Raw genomic sequence first — 14,328 nt, 5'->3', positions numbered from 1 at the left:
TGAATTTGTGCACTGTTTTGTATTTTAGATACCTGGCTGATGATGTTCTCCTTCCTTTTTGTTTGTGCTGTTGCTGTTATGAGAATCTGTATTTTATCTTTTTAAAAAAATCTGTATTCCATTACATATTTTTTATGACAATTGTAACCATTTTGATTTTTATATTGTACAGATATTATGTTATGTATTGACATTTGTGTTCTGTGTTTTAAACTGACTTCTGCTCTTTCATCGAAGGGTGGTATATAAAATACACATAATAAGGGTGATGTGTGTGTGTATAAAACAATATTAATAATATCAACATCAATAGCAAAATAACAATAATATAGTATATATTTGTACTGGCTTCTCCCATCCTAGCATGACATCACACCACACTGATGCTATGTATGGGTTGTGCCCATAATTAATCTTAAATGCATAAAACCATTGTGTGAGTTAGCTAAGCTCATATTTTTCCATCTCCACTGTGGTACTAAATCCGTTTTCTCTCAAAAAAATTCTCTTCGGCTCTGTACAGGCACCACACAGGTGTCTTAACATATTTTTCATGTACAATAAAAATGTGAACAGACTGAGTTTCTCTTCTGCTGTCAACACAGCACTGTGCATTCTGTGTTAATGTCCAAAACACTTCCTCCGCAGCACCACCCCGTGATTCACTTTCAGGAACATGACATGAAAACACCATGTCTGCATGACATGAAAACATCACAAGTCTGTACATACTCCCTGGATGGGATTGAAAGGATTTATTTAGTTATGTTTTAAAGCTTCCGTTTGGTGCTTCAGACAATTGTAGATGGAAGATTATATTCAGTGTAAGAGGCACCATAGGCCACTGGGAGGCTCCTCGGAAGAACCTTGTGGCAAGGGGGTGGCCAGCCTGGCTCCATCCCCTGGCCACAGAAGGAGCTTGCTTTCTCCTCTGTGTCAGAAAGAACACTCCGCTCCAACTTCCAGTCTGCTTTAGTATTGCAGAAACAAAATGAGATGACGTTCTGGCCCCATCCATTGAGAGCCATCAACTGCTATTCAAGCAAGAACACTGGCCAGCGAAGATCAACTATAAATTGATGACTATAAACAGGTGACTATAAATGCCTGGTTATGGCCCACTGCTTCAGTCTGGCCTTAAGGAGTCGATGTTCCATTTCTCTGTCTTTTCCATCCACTTCTTTTCCCTTGTGGGTCTTTGTGTGCCTGATGGCAGTGCTCCTCTACTCTTTTAAATTGATGCAAGCTGCTTTGGGAGAGAATAATTGCCTGAAAAAGAGGTGGGTAGGTTTAAAATATGGTAAAATAAATAAGCAAACTGTTTTGAATGCCACCGAATCAGCAAGTCTATGAGTGAATGTCAGACAATAGAGATTAAATGTAATACTGTTTCGTTGAATTGCTGCCGGAAAGAAAACAGGACCTAAACTGCTATAGTTAATGCAAGAAATGTATGGTCCATTAGAACCAGTATAAAGTATACATTAATATTCCTTTTAGGTTAGTCAAATGTCATGAGGGCCAATGTCAGTGAGTAAAACAGGATACTGCCTCATAGCAGATCAGCCACAAGGGAAAAAAGTGGGGGGTGATCATAAAACTATACATGAATTTTTCATGTACAGTTAGATAGTTGTTATTTTAAGTTCTTCTAGCTTTCTTTGTATTCCCACGATATCTGATTAAATCTTAACAGGTAAATTAAAAAAGCTAGGGTTCAATTTCTCAATCAAATAGTCATGAAGAGAGGTAACAGCCCTGCAAAATACCAAGAGAAAGATGAAGTTACTAAAAACAATACCCCACTATCTCTCTAAATATTGGCTTTAAAAAAATAAAATCTCTCCAAAAATACTGGAGAATTCTCAAGAAAAAAAACATAGGTACAGTACATTTTCCTCAGTACATGGAAATGAGACACAGTTTTCTCTGATAATAAGTGCTTTGCAATTTGAAAAGTGTAGCTATTTCAGTTGTATTCATGAGGCAATTACCGTATTAATGATCACTAAACAAAATGAACCAAGGAAGCACAGGGTTCTCTCCCACTTTTTCATACTGTAAACTTTCTGAAGGTTCATATTTTAAATGCATATCTAAAACACATTGATTTAATCAAAAGTTTAATTTATTTTCCAAACTGGGCTACCAGGTTACAAATAGAGCAGCTCTGCTGTATTTGTTATGCTGCTCAAGATTGAATGAGGCGCCTTAGACTTTTGCAACCTCATTTTTCAAAAATAAAGGGAGTACTGTACTTGGTCTGTACTTGAATTTCTGATATAATTTACTGTCACGGCCTTGGGAAGGGGCTCATATCAGAGCAGCCCCTGGGTGGCAGCATCTGGACAGATGTGTCACTCACCAACACAAACCCACGAGCCTGTCTTGATTGTGATGACTGCAGATTACCAAGAATTTATTTAGCAAGATTAGTTAAAGAAAGGAATATGACTTTGATTTCTCAGCAGATGGGATATATCATTTAGGAAATGCTGGATCCTTGCTTTCTTTAGGGGACTTGCTTTGTGCTGTGTGATAGGATACAGGGAGGACAGAAGTATCTCTGCACTAGTATTGACAGGCCATTAGTGGCCTGTTTTAGCTTTGACTTGGGGAGACTGCTCTCCTCCTTTGTTGAGTTGGTCAGGTTAAGAGTATAAGAAGAGTCCTGCTGGATCAGACCAGTGTCTCATTTAGTTCAGCATCCTGTTCTCACAGTGGCCAACCAGATGCTTATGGGTATCCCACAATCAGGACCTGGTGGAGTTGGACAGGTCTAGAGATATAACTTCTCCCTTCTGGTCTTTGGTCTGCCTATCCTTGGCATCTCCAAGTAGGGTTGAGACATTCTCCTGCCTGGTACCTGGCCTGGAGAGCCACTACCAGTCAGAGCAGACGATACTGAAGTAGGGAGAAGAAGAGTTTGGATTTGATATCCCACTTTATCACTACCTGAAGGAGTCTCAAAGCGGCTAACATTCTCCTTTCCCTTCCTCCCCCACAACAAACACTCTGTGAGGTGAATGAGGCTGAGAGACTTCAGAGAAGTGTGACTAGCCCAAGGTCACCCAGCAGCTGCATGTGGAGGAGCGGAGACATGAACCCAGTTCCCCAGATTATGAGTCTATCACTCTTAACCACTACACCAACAGGATGACTTGATAAAAGGCTTTAGCAGACCCAACTATTGTTTTCATGCCCTGCTTGCCTTGCTACTGCTAAGCTAGAATAAAGCAAGTTGTGACTGACTTCTCCCTTCTGCCATCAAGGATGTCCTGTGTAATTTCTTTCCTCCATCTAGCTACTCTCCTCTTTGCTGTTGTACAAATAACAATATGGGTGAATCGAGGGGATATTTGAGCCAGTTCAAATATTTGTTTGTTTTCCCCATTTTCCAGCCTACAGGCATCTATTTATGTATTAAACATGTTGTTACCAAGGGGATGCAGTACAAACCTTACATACCCCCCTAAAATGCAAGGAAGGGGGGTTGCTTGGTTGAATGCATTTCCACACTCAAGCTTCCCATTATATGTAAGGCTAATATATATCAGGCAGAGGGCTTCCAGTCTAGCTTTCCCTCTAATGCCTTAGCTTTACAAATAAGGGACATTTTTGCATAGGCACATTAATTCAAGTATGTGGTTCTCTTCCACCTCATAAAAAACTAGTGTTATCTTGTGCACCTTCAAGATTGCTGTGATCTAAGCTCTACCAGTGTGAGCCAACCAGCATTATCTATCCAAGCTTCTCTCTGTTGGATATTGTAAGAACACTATGACCCTAAGATTTAAGTGTGCATTGAAAAACCCTCCCTTTAGCTACCAAATTTGGATCTTAACTAGCCCTCTGCTAAGGAAAGGGCTCCTTACATTCATGGAGGGAGCTAGTATCTAGCAGAGTATGGGGTGGTATGCCTTTTTTTTGCTCATCTCTCCTTTCCCCAGCAGTTGCGCAATGCTGCTGTGGAGCACCATTCATAACTCTCTGCGGCAGATTGGCAGGGGGTAAAAGGAGGTTACTGAAAGTCACTTCTCCACTTCCATTAGTGAGAGAGTCTCGTGATCAGAATTCCATTCACATGACACTCTCACCTGCAGAAGCTTGCTTAGGCTGCACTCCAAATCCCACTTACCTGCAAATAAGCCCCTTTAATTTAAAGAGCGCTTCTTTCTGAGTAGACATCGTTAGGGTTGCAACCTTAGGATCTAACTCAATGACTTGTGAGCAGAGCAAGGTGCTTCAGGAGGTGGCGCATGATTGCATGGTCCATGATTAGCTAGAACTCCCAAGGAAGTTGGTGTTCGGTTCACATATGACCCAAGACAGACCTATCTGAGACTTTTCCATATTAAGCTCAGAGTGGAGTTATGTTAGAGGGTCGAGGTACATTCCACAAGTGAAGATGAAGGACTTTTAATGGGGTTATGTTGTTCATATCAGTCACAATTCCAACATGTCAACGTGCTTTTTTCTCATAACCCTTTCTAAATTTCCAATATTTTATTTTGTTTGTTTTGCCTTTTAAATCAGCACTTAAACAACAACAACATAAGCCTTTTTAAATTGTAGGAGACAATAGGGGAATGTAGGGAATGTAGGGAAATTGGATGACCCTTTCTGACTTTTGTGATTCTGCTAAGATACATTTGTGCAATATATAGAAATGAAAAACTAGATATGGCAGGATACTGAGGGGTGCAAAGAGCAGCTGCTAAATATTTGATGCAGGCATTCTCTTCTGTGCTAAAGTTACTCATTGGTTGGGGATAGGAGGGGGAATAACTTTTGCAGCAAATGGGGTTTTGTTGTTTGATGTCAACAATATGGAACAAGGGACTTTGATAACTAGTCCCAGATATATTTCATGGCAGGTTGCCAGAAGAGAGAGTGGCTGGCCTGATCTCTGTTGCCGCTTGAGTGCCATCATTGCTAATGGCCAGAAGGCAGTTCTGTAGATATTTAGTCAGCAGAGGTAAGGTGACATAAAGGGCCAATGTTGATTCCAACTGGCACTTTAAAAAGCCTCTGATTCTGCTTTGATAACCCATCCTTTGGGTAAAAATGAAGCTTTCTTCAGACTCTCCCTACAGGCTTTGCTGGCTTTCAGCTCCCAATCTACCCACCTGTCAGCCCAGCTATGCACTAATTCGCTTGGCTGCCAGCTTTATCCATGAGCTTTATTGCACCTTCTCCAGACTGCCAGCGCCAATATTTGTAAAAGAAGATAACAGGCTGTGTGGAGTGCACCACCCGTGATCCTCCAGCTGCTGCTGAACTACAACTTATATCAGCCCTAGTCAGCATGGCCAATGGTCAGAGATGATGGGAGTTGTACTTCAGCAACAACTAGAGGGCTGTGGCTTAGCCACCCCTCTTATTGTCATTAATGCAAATATATTAAATGAAACCTGTGGCAAACTTCCACACCCTCCTCACACATGGAAAATTTAATCAACTTCAGTGGCATTAGAACTGCAGCCTTATTTTAAAATGCTCACATGGCTTCCAATAACTCATCAAGTTCTGTGTTCATTTCAGAGCATCGTATCTTCATGGTTTGTTGGGCTACCTTTGCACTTAGCAGTAAAGCTTAGTAGCATACAGCATACATTAGTTGTGATTCTCAAACTGGCAGCCCTTTGGATAGTCTCATATGCCCAGGGCAGAATATCATCCACACCAGGCTCTTGGTTTAAAGTGAAATTACCCTTAATGATGAAAGTAACTTTTGATTGGGTTTTGAAAGAAGCTCAGGATTCTGTCACATTCATTAAATGAACCACAGGAGACACATCTCAGGATGGGCAAATTGGAATAAAAATGCTAGCACCTGTCAGCAACCTGGCTGCAGCATTTTGTCCCAAATGCAGTTTCTGAACACTTTTCAAGGGTAGCCCCACACAGTAATCCAGTGTAGAGGATGAGAGTACATCAGTACCAATATAGTGCCCTCTGGATGTCGTTGGACTCCAACTCCCATCATCCCTGACTATTGACCATGCTGCCAGGGGCTGATGGGAGTTGGAGTCCAACAACAGAACATAATAATCTGCCTCAAAGCAAGTCAGATTAACAGTCAAACTGGCCCAGTATTTTTTTTTTACACTAACTAGTGGCAGCTCTCCAGGGTTTCAGGGTGAGGTCTTTCCAGGCCTACCTTAACATTCTGGAAATTCAAGGTGGGACCTGCGTGCCAAGCAGATGCTCTACTACAGAGTTATGACCCTTCTGCATACACCTAGAAGGTACCACATTGGCTTCCCTTTCACTAGTGCATGAATGACTGTGGCAAGGAAAGTTCTTAGTTGGCAAACTAGCCAAAGATGGGACAAGGCACTCTTCACAACCAATGCTACCTGCCTATCCGACAGGAGCAATGCATCAAGGAATACTCCCAAACTAAGTACCTGATCTTTCACAGGAATCGCAACTCCATCCAAGATAGACTGCAAACTCAAACATGAATCATCAACAATTTCTGTTTAATCTGGATTGAACCTCTACCAAATCCTTCACACTCGGGGGCTGGCATATAGATACAGGTATGGATAAAATACTATGACAAATGCAGGCAATTCCCAAGGTAGTATGTCTGGATGAGCATAAACTATGCATTGCTTGGGAGAGACTAAAGCCCCTGAAGAGCATTGAAAACACACAATGTGTCTCAAGGTGCCGGATTATGCATTAAGATATATTTCACATTTGAAGATGCTGGAAACCACCATGAGATGAAAACTCCCTATTGGCTGAATCTCTGGGGAAGTCTGTGTGATTTGCTTACTTTAAAAAGGGTATATGGAATTCATTATGCTAATGAAATAACATCATGGAATTTATATTTCAGTTGAAGATAATATGTGAGGTCTTTCAGCCTTCCTGTATTGCTGCAGAGATGTGTTTTTAAACTTCTATTTATCAATAATCTTTCTGGAGGAAGCTACAATAACTCTTACTTGTTTTGCCTTAAGAATATTCCTATCTCTCCAAATCATGCTAGAGGTTCCCATTATAATCTTAAACCTGCTGCTCATCCTCATGAGTTTTGCTGGACTTTCAGGAGTCTACATGCTCTATGCATACTGCAGTTTATTATAATACTTTTATATGTTCACAGATATATCTGATGCATTCCTTTGGAATTGAGTTAGTAATGCAGATTGGCCATATCCCAGAAACACCAGATTGTTTCTAAGTAATAGTTGATCTGGCAGTTCTGCCTCTCAATCTCAGCAAAATGGTTCAGTCTATTGTGAAGATGGGAAACAACTATCCATATTTGGCTCTGTAAAAACTACGTTGTGGTCTTGGAGTGTTATCAAGCTGTGTGCGAGGGAGGTGACCCCACTTTTAGCAGGGAGTGGAGGGATGAGACAGGAGTCAGAATTGAAGGTGTGTAAATCAAATGGGTATCCTGTCCAAGTTGGTGAAATGGGGGATGTCAGCAGCATCCTATGGCTCCTGAGCCATCCTCCTAAGGAGCAGAAGCTTATCCCCTCAGTTATTAAAGGTGCTTTTGTTGTTCTGCAAATCATGGATGTTCTAGAAAGCATCCTTCATTGGGTGTTAAAATTGACTTGTTGCATGCCTATCAGTTTAGAAGTCAAATAAGGCCACTCAGAAGTGTGTTGCTACGGTATGACTTTTACCTACTCAGGTGACTCCATATGTCTATAGATGTGTAGGTGTGAGCTTCTATGAGCTGAGAACTGCCAGAACCTATGGAATGCTGAGGTCAAAAGCATAAGATGTATGTGTATGTGTTTAATTGACCTACGTGCAATATATGTATTTTAAAACAACACAGGTACTGTATGACAACAACAACAACAACAAATTTCAAAAAGAGATTAAAAATACTAGATTACCGTATTTCCACCTCATTGGCTAGAGATGTTTGACTTCATAGTCAAAGACAGAAATTCTCGCCTTTGCTGCTAACATTTGTTGAGAGGGGAGCATAGCTGTCCAATCACATGCGTACTAAAATCCTGGATTTCTTCATTGCTTTTATTAAGCAACTCTCACTTTTTCCTCAGGGGAGAATTTCCCTCTCTTAAAATAAGTTTCCAAAGATAAAGCATAAACCAATCTGAAACTCTAGCCACATACATCTTAAACCCATTATGTGGGAAACAATTAACTCATAAGCCACCATTCATGTGTTGGTTCTGCAAAAGATTGATTCACTGTCCCCTGTTGTAGCTTCGTGGTCTCTCTTGATTTCATCAATGAATTTGATCTTACCTCTGGGAATGTCTTCTCACATATGAACCCTTTTCTTTGAGATAAGCTGGTGAGACCTTACACTAGGCTTCCTTCCTGAAATGACACTGTGGGGCTTGAGGCAAGAATGCTCCCACAGGTGGCATTGCAGCTTTGGAGTCTGATTCTCAGTAAGAGATGTCAGGCCAATGATGGGATTTAGACTTAGAATGGATTTTAAAAACACATTTCCTTGCATTGCAAATGGTTATGCAGCTATTTTAGCCATGATCTTTCATCAGTTACTTTAAATCCCATTGTTTTAATTGTTGAGTTGGCTTCTATGGGATGCACATTACCTTGGGTGTCCTTCAGGCAGAAGGAAGATTATCCTTTTTTACCAAAAACGTACCATAAAGCTCACAGGTCCACAGGTTTTGTTTTTAAAAAAAGTAATAGTGGAACTAATGTAAACACAATGTAACACATAAATGAACTGTGTAAAGGTAACAGAGATCACACAGGTAGAAAACCATGGCAAATATGCCCACATAAAATGGTCCTTGGATTCTTGCAGTCGTCTCTTTGCACAAGGTGTCTTTGCCTTTTCAGAAGTAGGGCAACTATCAGCCCTGAAAGCATCTAGCATTCCCAGTGGGATCTTATTCTAACTTTAACTTTCATATAATAAACTGAAACACTAGAGTCCTTTAATTCAGTTTGTGTAGCAAGCAGGTCAATTGCCTTTTTCAGCCTGGTATTATTTTAATCTTACATGCCTCTTAGCATGCAAGCTTTAGATTCAGCTGGAAAAAAATTCCATTCTAGACAATTCATGGGATTTTGCTTTGTTCTGGCAGGGTTTTAATGCAATAGTAATTGGAAAATTAAATCTTCAAATGCAGTGTTAGAAATCTTCGCAGCAGGATGCAAATGTGCATGTCTATCTATACCTCTGAAACCAGCCTCTCTCCTGTTTCTTATACTTGCTTGTGTGACTGGGAAGTAACGAATTTAAGGCATTGAAATACAGTCCAAACCAACATATATATACATAGATATGGAAAGGGAGGGGGGCTGAGAGCTGGTTGAAGAAGGGGAAAGAATGACTGATCTTTATGCATGAGATAATAGATGAGCCTGGAATGACCTGTTTCCACACACCCCTCCCCTTTCCCTCCTTCATGCGGTAAAACAGCGTTGAAGAAAGAGGGCAGTCGCGTACAGCCCATCTCCTTCGATTCGCCTGTACCAGACTGTGGCAAAGGGAAATGTGAACAGGAGAACTGGCAATGAACGCCTCGGACACGGAAAGGAACGACCAGCCTCACCGATTCGGATTCAGGTAGGTCTTGAGTTTCATCCTCCAAAAGGGACCGGCGCGAACCATAACGTTGCAGGCAAGAGAGCCAGACAAAAAGACCTTCCTTCTCCATTCGATTTCAAACGGATTCGGCTTCCTGTGACCAGTTTCTCTGGATTCCGTAGATGTGTGTGTTTTTGTGCGTGCGCAGGGAGAATCGGCACTTGCTACACACAGTACGGTCCTTCTGCCCGCTTTCATCTCTCGCCTTTCTCCCCATTCCTGTCCTTCAGAGATATGGGGAGAGAGACCGAAGGAAGGTGGGTGGGGGGAGGTGGCAACTAGAAATCTGGCTTGCTTCATAGAAACCCACCAGCAGCGCTTCATTCCATTAAAAGCCTTTCAGAGAGAGGGAGGGGAGAAGAGGCTGCTGCAACTGGAATTCTCTGTATGTATTTCTACTATGTGTTTTCGGGGACTGGATAGTAGTGGGTGGGTGGGTGGGTGGGTGCAAAAGACCTAAGCAACGGGTGCAAGAAGTTATTGGGGCAAAGAGCGCAGCATGGCTGCAGATTCTGTTGCACCGAACGGAGGAACTCGCTAGGGATCGGGTTGCCGTGGACGTTGTCCAGGGTGCTGAAATCCATAGCAATCCCTGCCCGTGCAACAGGGAGCCAAGGCAGCCTAGCGAAGCGAAGCATACCCGACTTTCCAATCAGCAAGTATCTCCTACGAGCGGCCGATCGCCTTTTAAATCGCATTAAACTACTTAAACTCTAGCCGCCTGGCTTGTCACCTCTCCTGCCCAAAGTCTGCATGAAAAGCAAGCGGTGCCAGAAAAGCACATCAGGACTTTGCCTGCGGTTGCCTTAGTAACTAATATGTATTTCCCACAGCTTGCATAGTTGTCTCTTTTGTCGAACTACAGCGTTCCCCCTTTCAAAACCCAAAGATTAATCTAGCTGGGAAAGGCTGTATCTTGTAAGGGTTTTTAAGAATTCTGTCTTGACCTTTAAATGACATTTTCTTTTCTGAAGATTCTACACAGAAGCGCACACACCCCGTCTTTCTCAATATGTTTAAACTAGCATAGTTTTCATGTTCTTGACTTAATAATGAAGGGTTTTTGGTTTTTTTAAATCTAATTAAAGAGGAGGAAGGAAGTTCTCAAACTTGTAAAGGCTTTTCTTTGCTTTAAGTGTCAGAATGCAGGTAACAGCATTTTGCCTTAGTAGATACGGGATACCAATTTCTGCACATGGAGGTGGTTAGGTATAAATGAATATATCAAGTCACACACTGCACTCTGTTTATAAATGCAAGATTCTTCGTATATTACATATGCATGCATGCAACAAGGCATCACTACTTTAGTGTGTGTGTGTGTGTGTGTGTGTGTGTGCAGACACCCACACCCACACCTACGCAGTGTTGGTCTCAGTAGTATAACTGTGCCTTGTTACTCTCTCCCTGCTTTCTCTCCTTGAGATATGAAATCGAAAGACACCTGCTATTTGGAGCCATTTGATCTGGTGTCTGCTAATATTCCAGGCAGGTGGGGAGAGATGTTCATGAAGAAAATGACCTTTACTGAGCTCTGCTTTGACATATTTTCAGCTGATCAATGTGTTCTGTTCTTTCTTCCTATGTCAACAGGCTACAATTCACTCCTATGATGACTTCTGTTGCCCCTCCAGGCGATTTTCTTTAAGGGCACATTGTAATGGGTTTTGGAGGCACTTGAGAAGTAAAAGAGTGGAGCGAATCTGCCGCCTTTTTCATATCTTTAACAATGTGCAGGCAGGAAGAGCCCGTGAAATTGGTCGCCAGAATCTGGATGGCTTCCTGCAACAAGATGATAGGCGTGCTGCTGGTGTTCTTCCCTGCAATTTTCCTGGAGATGGACTTTCTCCCCAAGAATGCTGGTAGGAAGGTTTTGATCTCAGGTGCTTCCTCCCAAAGATCAGTAGCCAGAATGGATGGTGATGTCATCATAGGAGCCCTCTTTTCTGTTCATCACCAACCTCCAGCTGAGAAGGTGCCCGAAAGAAAATGTGGCGAGATCCGAGAGCAATATGGCATCCAGAGAGTTGAGGCCATGTTTCACACTCTGGATAAAATTAATTCAGACCCAGTCTTGCTGCCCAACATCACTTTAGGCAGCGAAATCCGAGATTCCTGTTGGCACTCCTCTGTGGCCTTGGAGCAGAGTATTGAATTCATAAGGGACTCTTTGATCTCCATTCGAGATGAGAAAGATGCTCTCGGCCGCTGCCTGCCTGACCCTTCGTATCACCACCAGATCAGGGAGAAAAAGCCCATTGCTGGTGTCATCGGCCCAGGATCCAGTTCTGTGGCCATCCAGGTTCAAAATCTGCTTCAGCTCTTTGATATTCCCCAGATTGCATATTCTGCAACCAGTATTGACCTGAGTGACAAAACTTTGTACAAATACTTCTTGAGGGTAGTTCCGTCGGACATTCTGCAAGCCAGAGCCATGCTCGACATAGTCAAACGTTACAACTGGACCTATGTGTCTGCTGTCCATACAGAAGGTGGGTATAAAAAGAGAAGCTCATATTATTAATTGCTCCTGTAGGGCATTTCAGGTATAAATCACTTTGTAGTTTCAATCCAACTTTAACCCTAAAGGATTGGCAACATTATTCCAATTCTGAGAAACTGCTGCTATGAAGGAGTGACTTCATATCAGAAGAGAAGAGGGTCTTGATCCTACTTCAAGGTTCAAGTCGAAACCATTTAACTCTGCTAGATGTGTACATTACTTATGATCTCTTCCTTCCTTTTGCTTTGAACTAGTCTTTCTCTTACAACCATAGACAGCTCCCCACAGAACTTTCCTGTAGTATAATGAGCTTTGCTAAACAAGCATATATAATAGATATATTTTGGCTCTCATCTCATTAATTTTAGCTCTCAGACCATTAATTATCAATGATTTTAGAAATGATAAGAGAGCTGTACTGTACCTATACATTGCTTAGGGTGTATTATTATTATTATTAGTAGTAGTAGTAGTAGTAGTAGTAGTAAAGCTTTTTGGGGAATATTCATCTTCCCATCAGTGGGACAAGCCTCTATTGGTCTTTTATTAGCAATCAACTTTTCTCCTGAATAATGGACAGCTAACTCCCCAAAGACTAAATATTTAAGCATGACAGAGTGAAACTGTTAGCTAACAGCTCTTTTGATTCCATGCTCTTGAGATAGAAGTTGAACAACTAGAAGAGGAAACATGCACACCCACACTCACACATCCCTGATATGTGTAGTGTTACTTTGTACTTAAACCAACCTTTTTACCTCTTCCTCACAGAGACTGAATAATTCCAATTTCAAGCAGTCTTTCATATCTAATTAAGTAGGTAGCAGATGTGGAAATCTACAGGCAAAGTTAATAATGGCATGAAGAAATCATTCTCAAAGAAAAAGTGCCAGCTCAGTAATGAAGTTTATAGATTTTCGATGCGGCAAGTTCTGCAGGCTTGCCTTGAAGAGAGGGAGAGAAAAAAAGATGTCTTTCATGTCCATTGTATTTTTGCTCTAGTGAGCACCAAGGTTGTTTTTAAAAATAAAATATGGGCATTTGACCCCTAGGAAATCTGTTATCTCTGGACACTACCAGGCAGCAAGGATGAGAGCCAAAAATATTGTTGTTACATATTTCATAAAATGAACTGATGTGGGCAAAGATCTCTTAGTGTGCAAGTATCCAAAAGAATTAATAGTCATAATGTGTTGATACTTTGTGAATTGCCAGATAATATTATCTTTTAGTGACTACAAGGAAGAAGTTTACTATACTTTAAAACTATAGTGAAGGAATTGGGGAGAAATGTTATTAGAAAATATAAGCAATAATTTATAGCTAGATCATGACAAATAGATAAAAAATATTTAAAGTTGTCCACTAGGGGAAATGTTCTACATACTTTGATATGATATCTGTTTAAATAATAACTGACTTTTTATATGCAAAATTTGGACTTCTTAAGCATTGCCTTTTGAATTTCCTGTTATACTGAGGTTTTCAATGTCTTTTTGTCATAACAAATAGGATTTTTCATGAACTTTTTGTGATCAAATAATAGCTGAAAGAAACAAATTACAAGTATAGACTTGACTCATGAAATAAGACAGCCTTCAGTTAGTCATAGGTGATTTGACATAGAGTGGTGTTAGCCATTAAAAATGTGGAATCAGCCTGTTTTTTTGAAACGTGTTAAGAAAAGGGAGTAAGTATTCATGGAGTTCATTCTGTGGCAACCTAGGAATAAAATAACTGTAACTCATCCCAGTTGTTGCATACTCCTGGCACTCAATTACAACACTGTTTGTGGATATAGCTGGATCTTGTGGCAGGTGAAGGAGAAGACTATTCTTTATTTATCACATATGCTATTTCCTCCTCAAAAGTAAATGGGGTCAATGAATCATTCTGATAAATGTATTTTAAAATCAGTGCATGCTGTAAAGCCTAGGCAAATGGTATGATACTTTCACTAGTAATTACATATACTGCTTGCAAAATCTTTCAATAAGCTGCCCTTTTAAAGTGAAAATATTCCTTGGCAGGAAGTAATTTAAAAGTAACCTCCCCTTCTACTATGATATTTTTGGGATTTGGGGCTCAAGTCTGCTTTGCAACATGCTGACTTCTGACTGTGCACCATCATAAATGCTTTACAGATACAATTGCTGTGGACTTTTTTGTTTACACCCAAGGTATTTGCAATGTAAGATGTGTATCCTGATCCCATGCATGTTCACTTGAAAGTTTGGTGGGACTTACA

General features: G+C 41.0%; 1 protein-coding gene across 4 annotated transcripts in view; it reads left to right on the top strand.

Moving 5' to 3' along the window:
* GRM1 (glutamate metabotropic receptor 1) overlaps nt 1-14,328 on the top strand; it is a 180,428-nt gene that overhangs the window by 4,738 nt on the left and 161,362 nt on the right. Inside the window, exons 3-5 of one of the 4 annotated variants that reach the window (XM_079970862.1) lie at nt 29-1,280; nt 9,410-9,556; nt 11,171-12,069. In XM_079970862.1, the coding sequence (XP_079826988.1) occupies nt 11,307-12,069 (763 nt within the window). In that variant the 5' untranslated portion in view covers nt 29-1,280; nt 9,410-9,556; nt 11,171-11,306. Of the gene's footprint in view, nt 1-28; nt 1,281-9,391; nt 9,557-9,598; nt 9,963-11,170; nt 12,070-14,328 lie in introns of those variants that run through there. The other 3 variants (XM_079970865.1, XM_079970863.1, XM_079970864.1) reach the window with 3 other exon arrangements.

Source organism: Podarcis cretensis (assembly GCF_951804945.1).
Source record: "Podarcis cretensis genome assembly, chromosome: 3".
Taxonomy (NCBI): domain Eukaryota; kingdom Metazoa; phylum Chordata; class Lepidosauria; order Squamata; family Lacertidae; genus Podarcis; species Podarcis cretensis.
The sequence above is the reverse complement of the archived record's forward strand: the minus strand, read 5'-3'. Positions and strand labels throughout refer to the sequence as shown.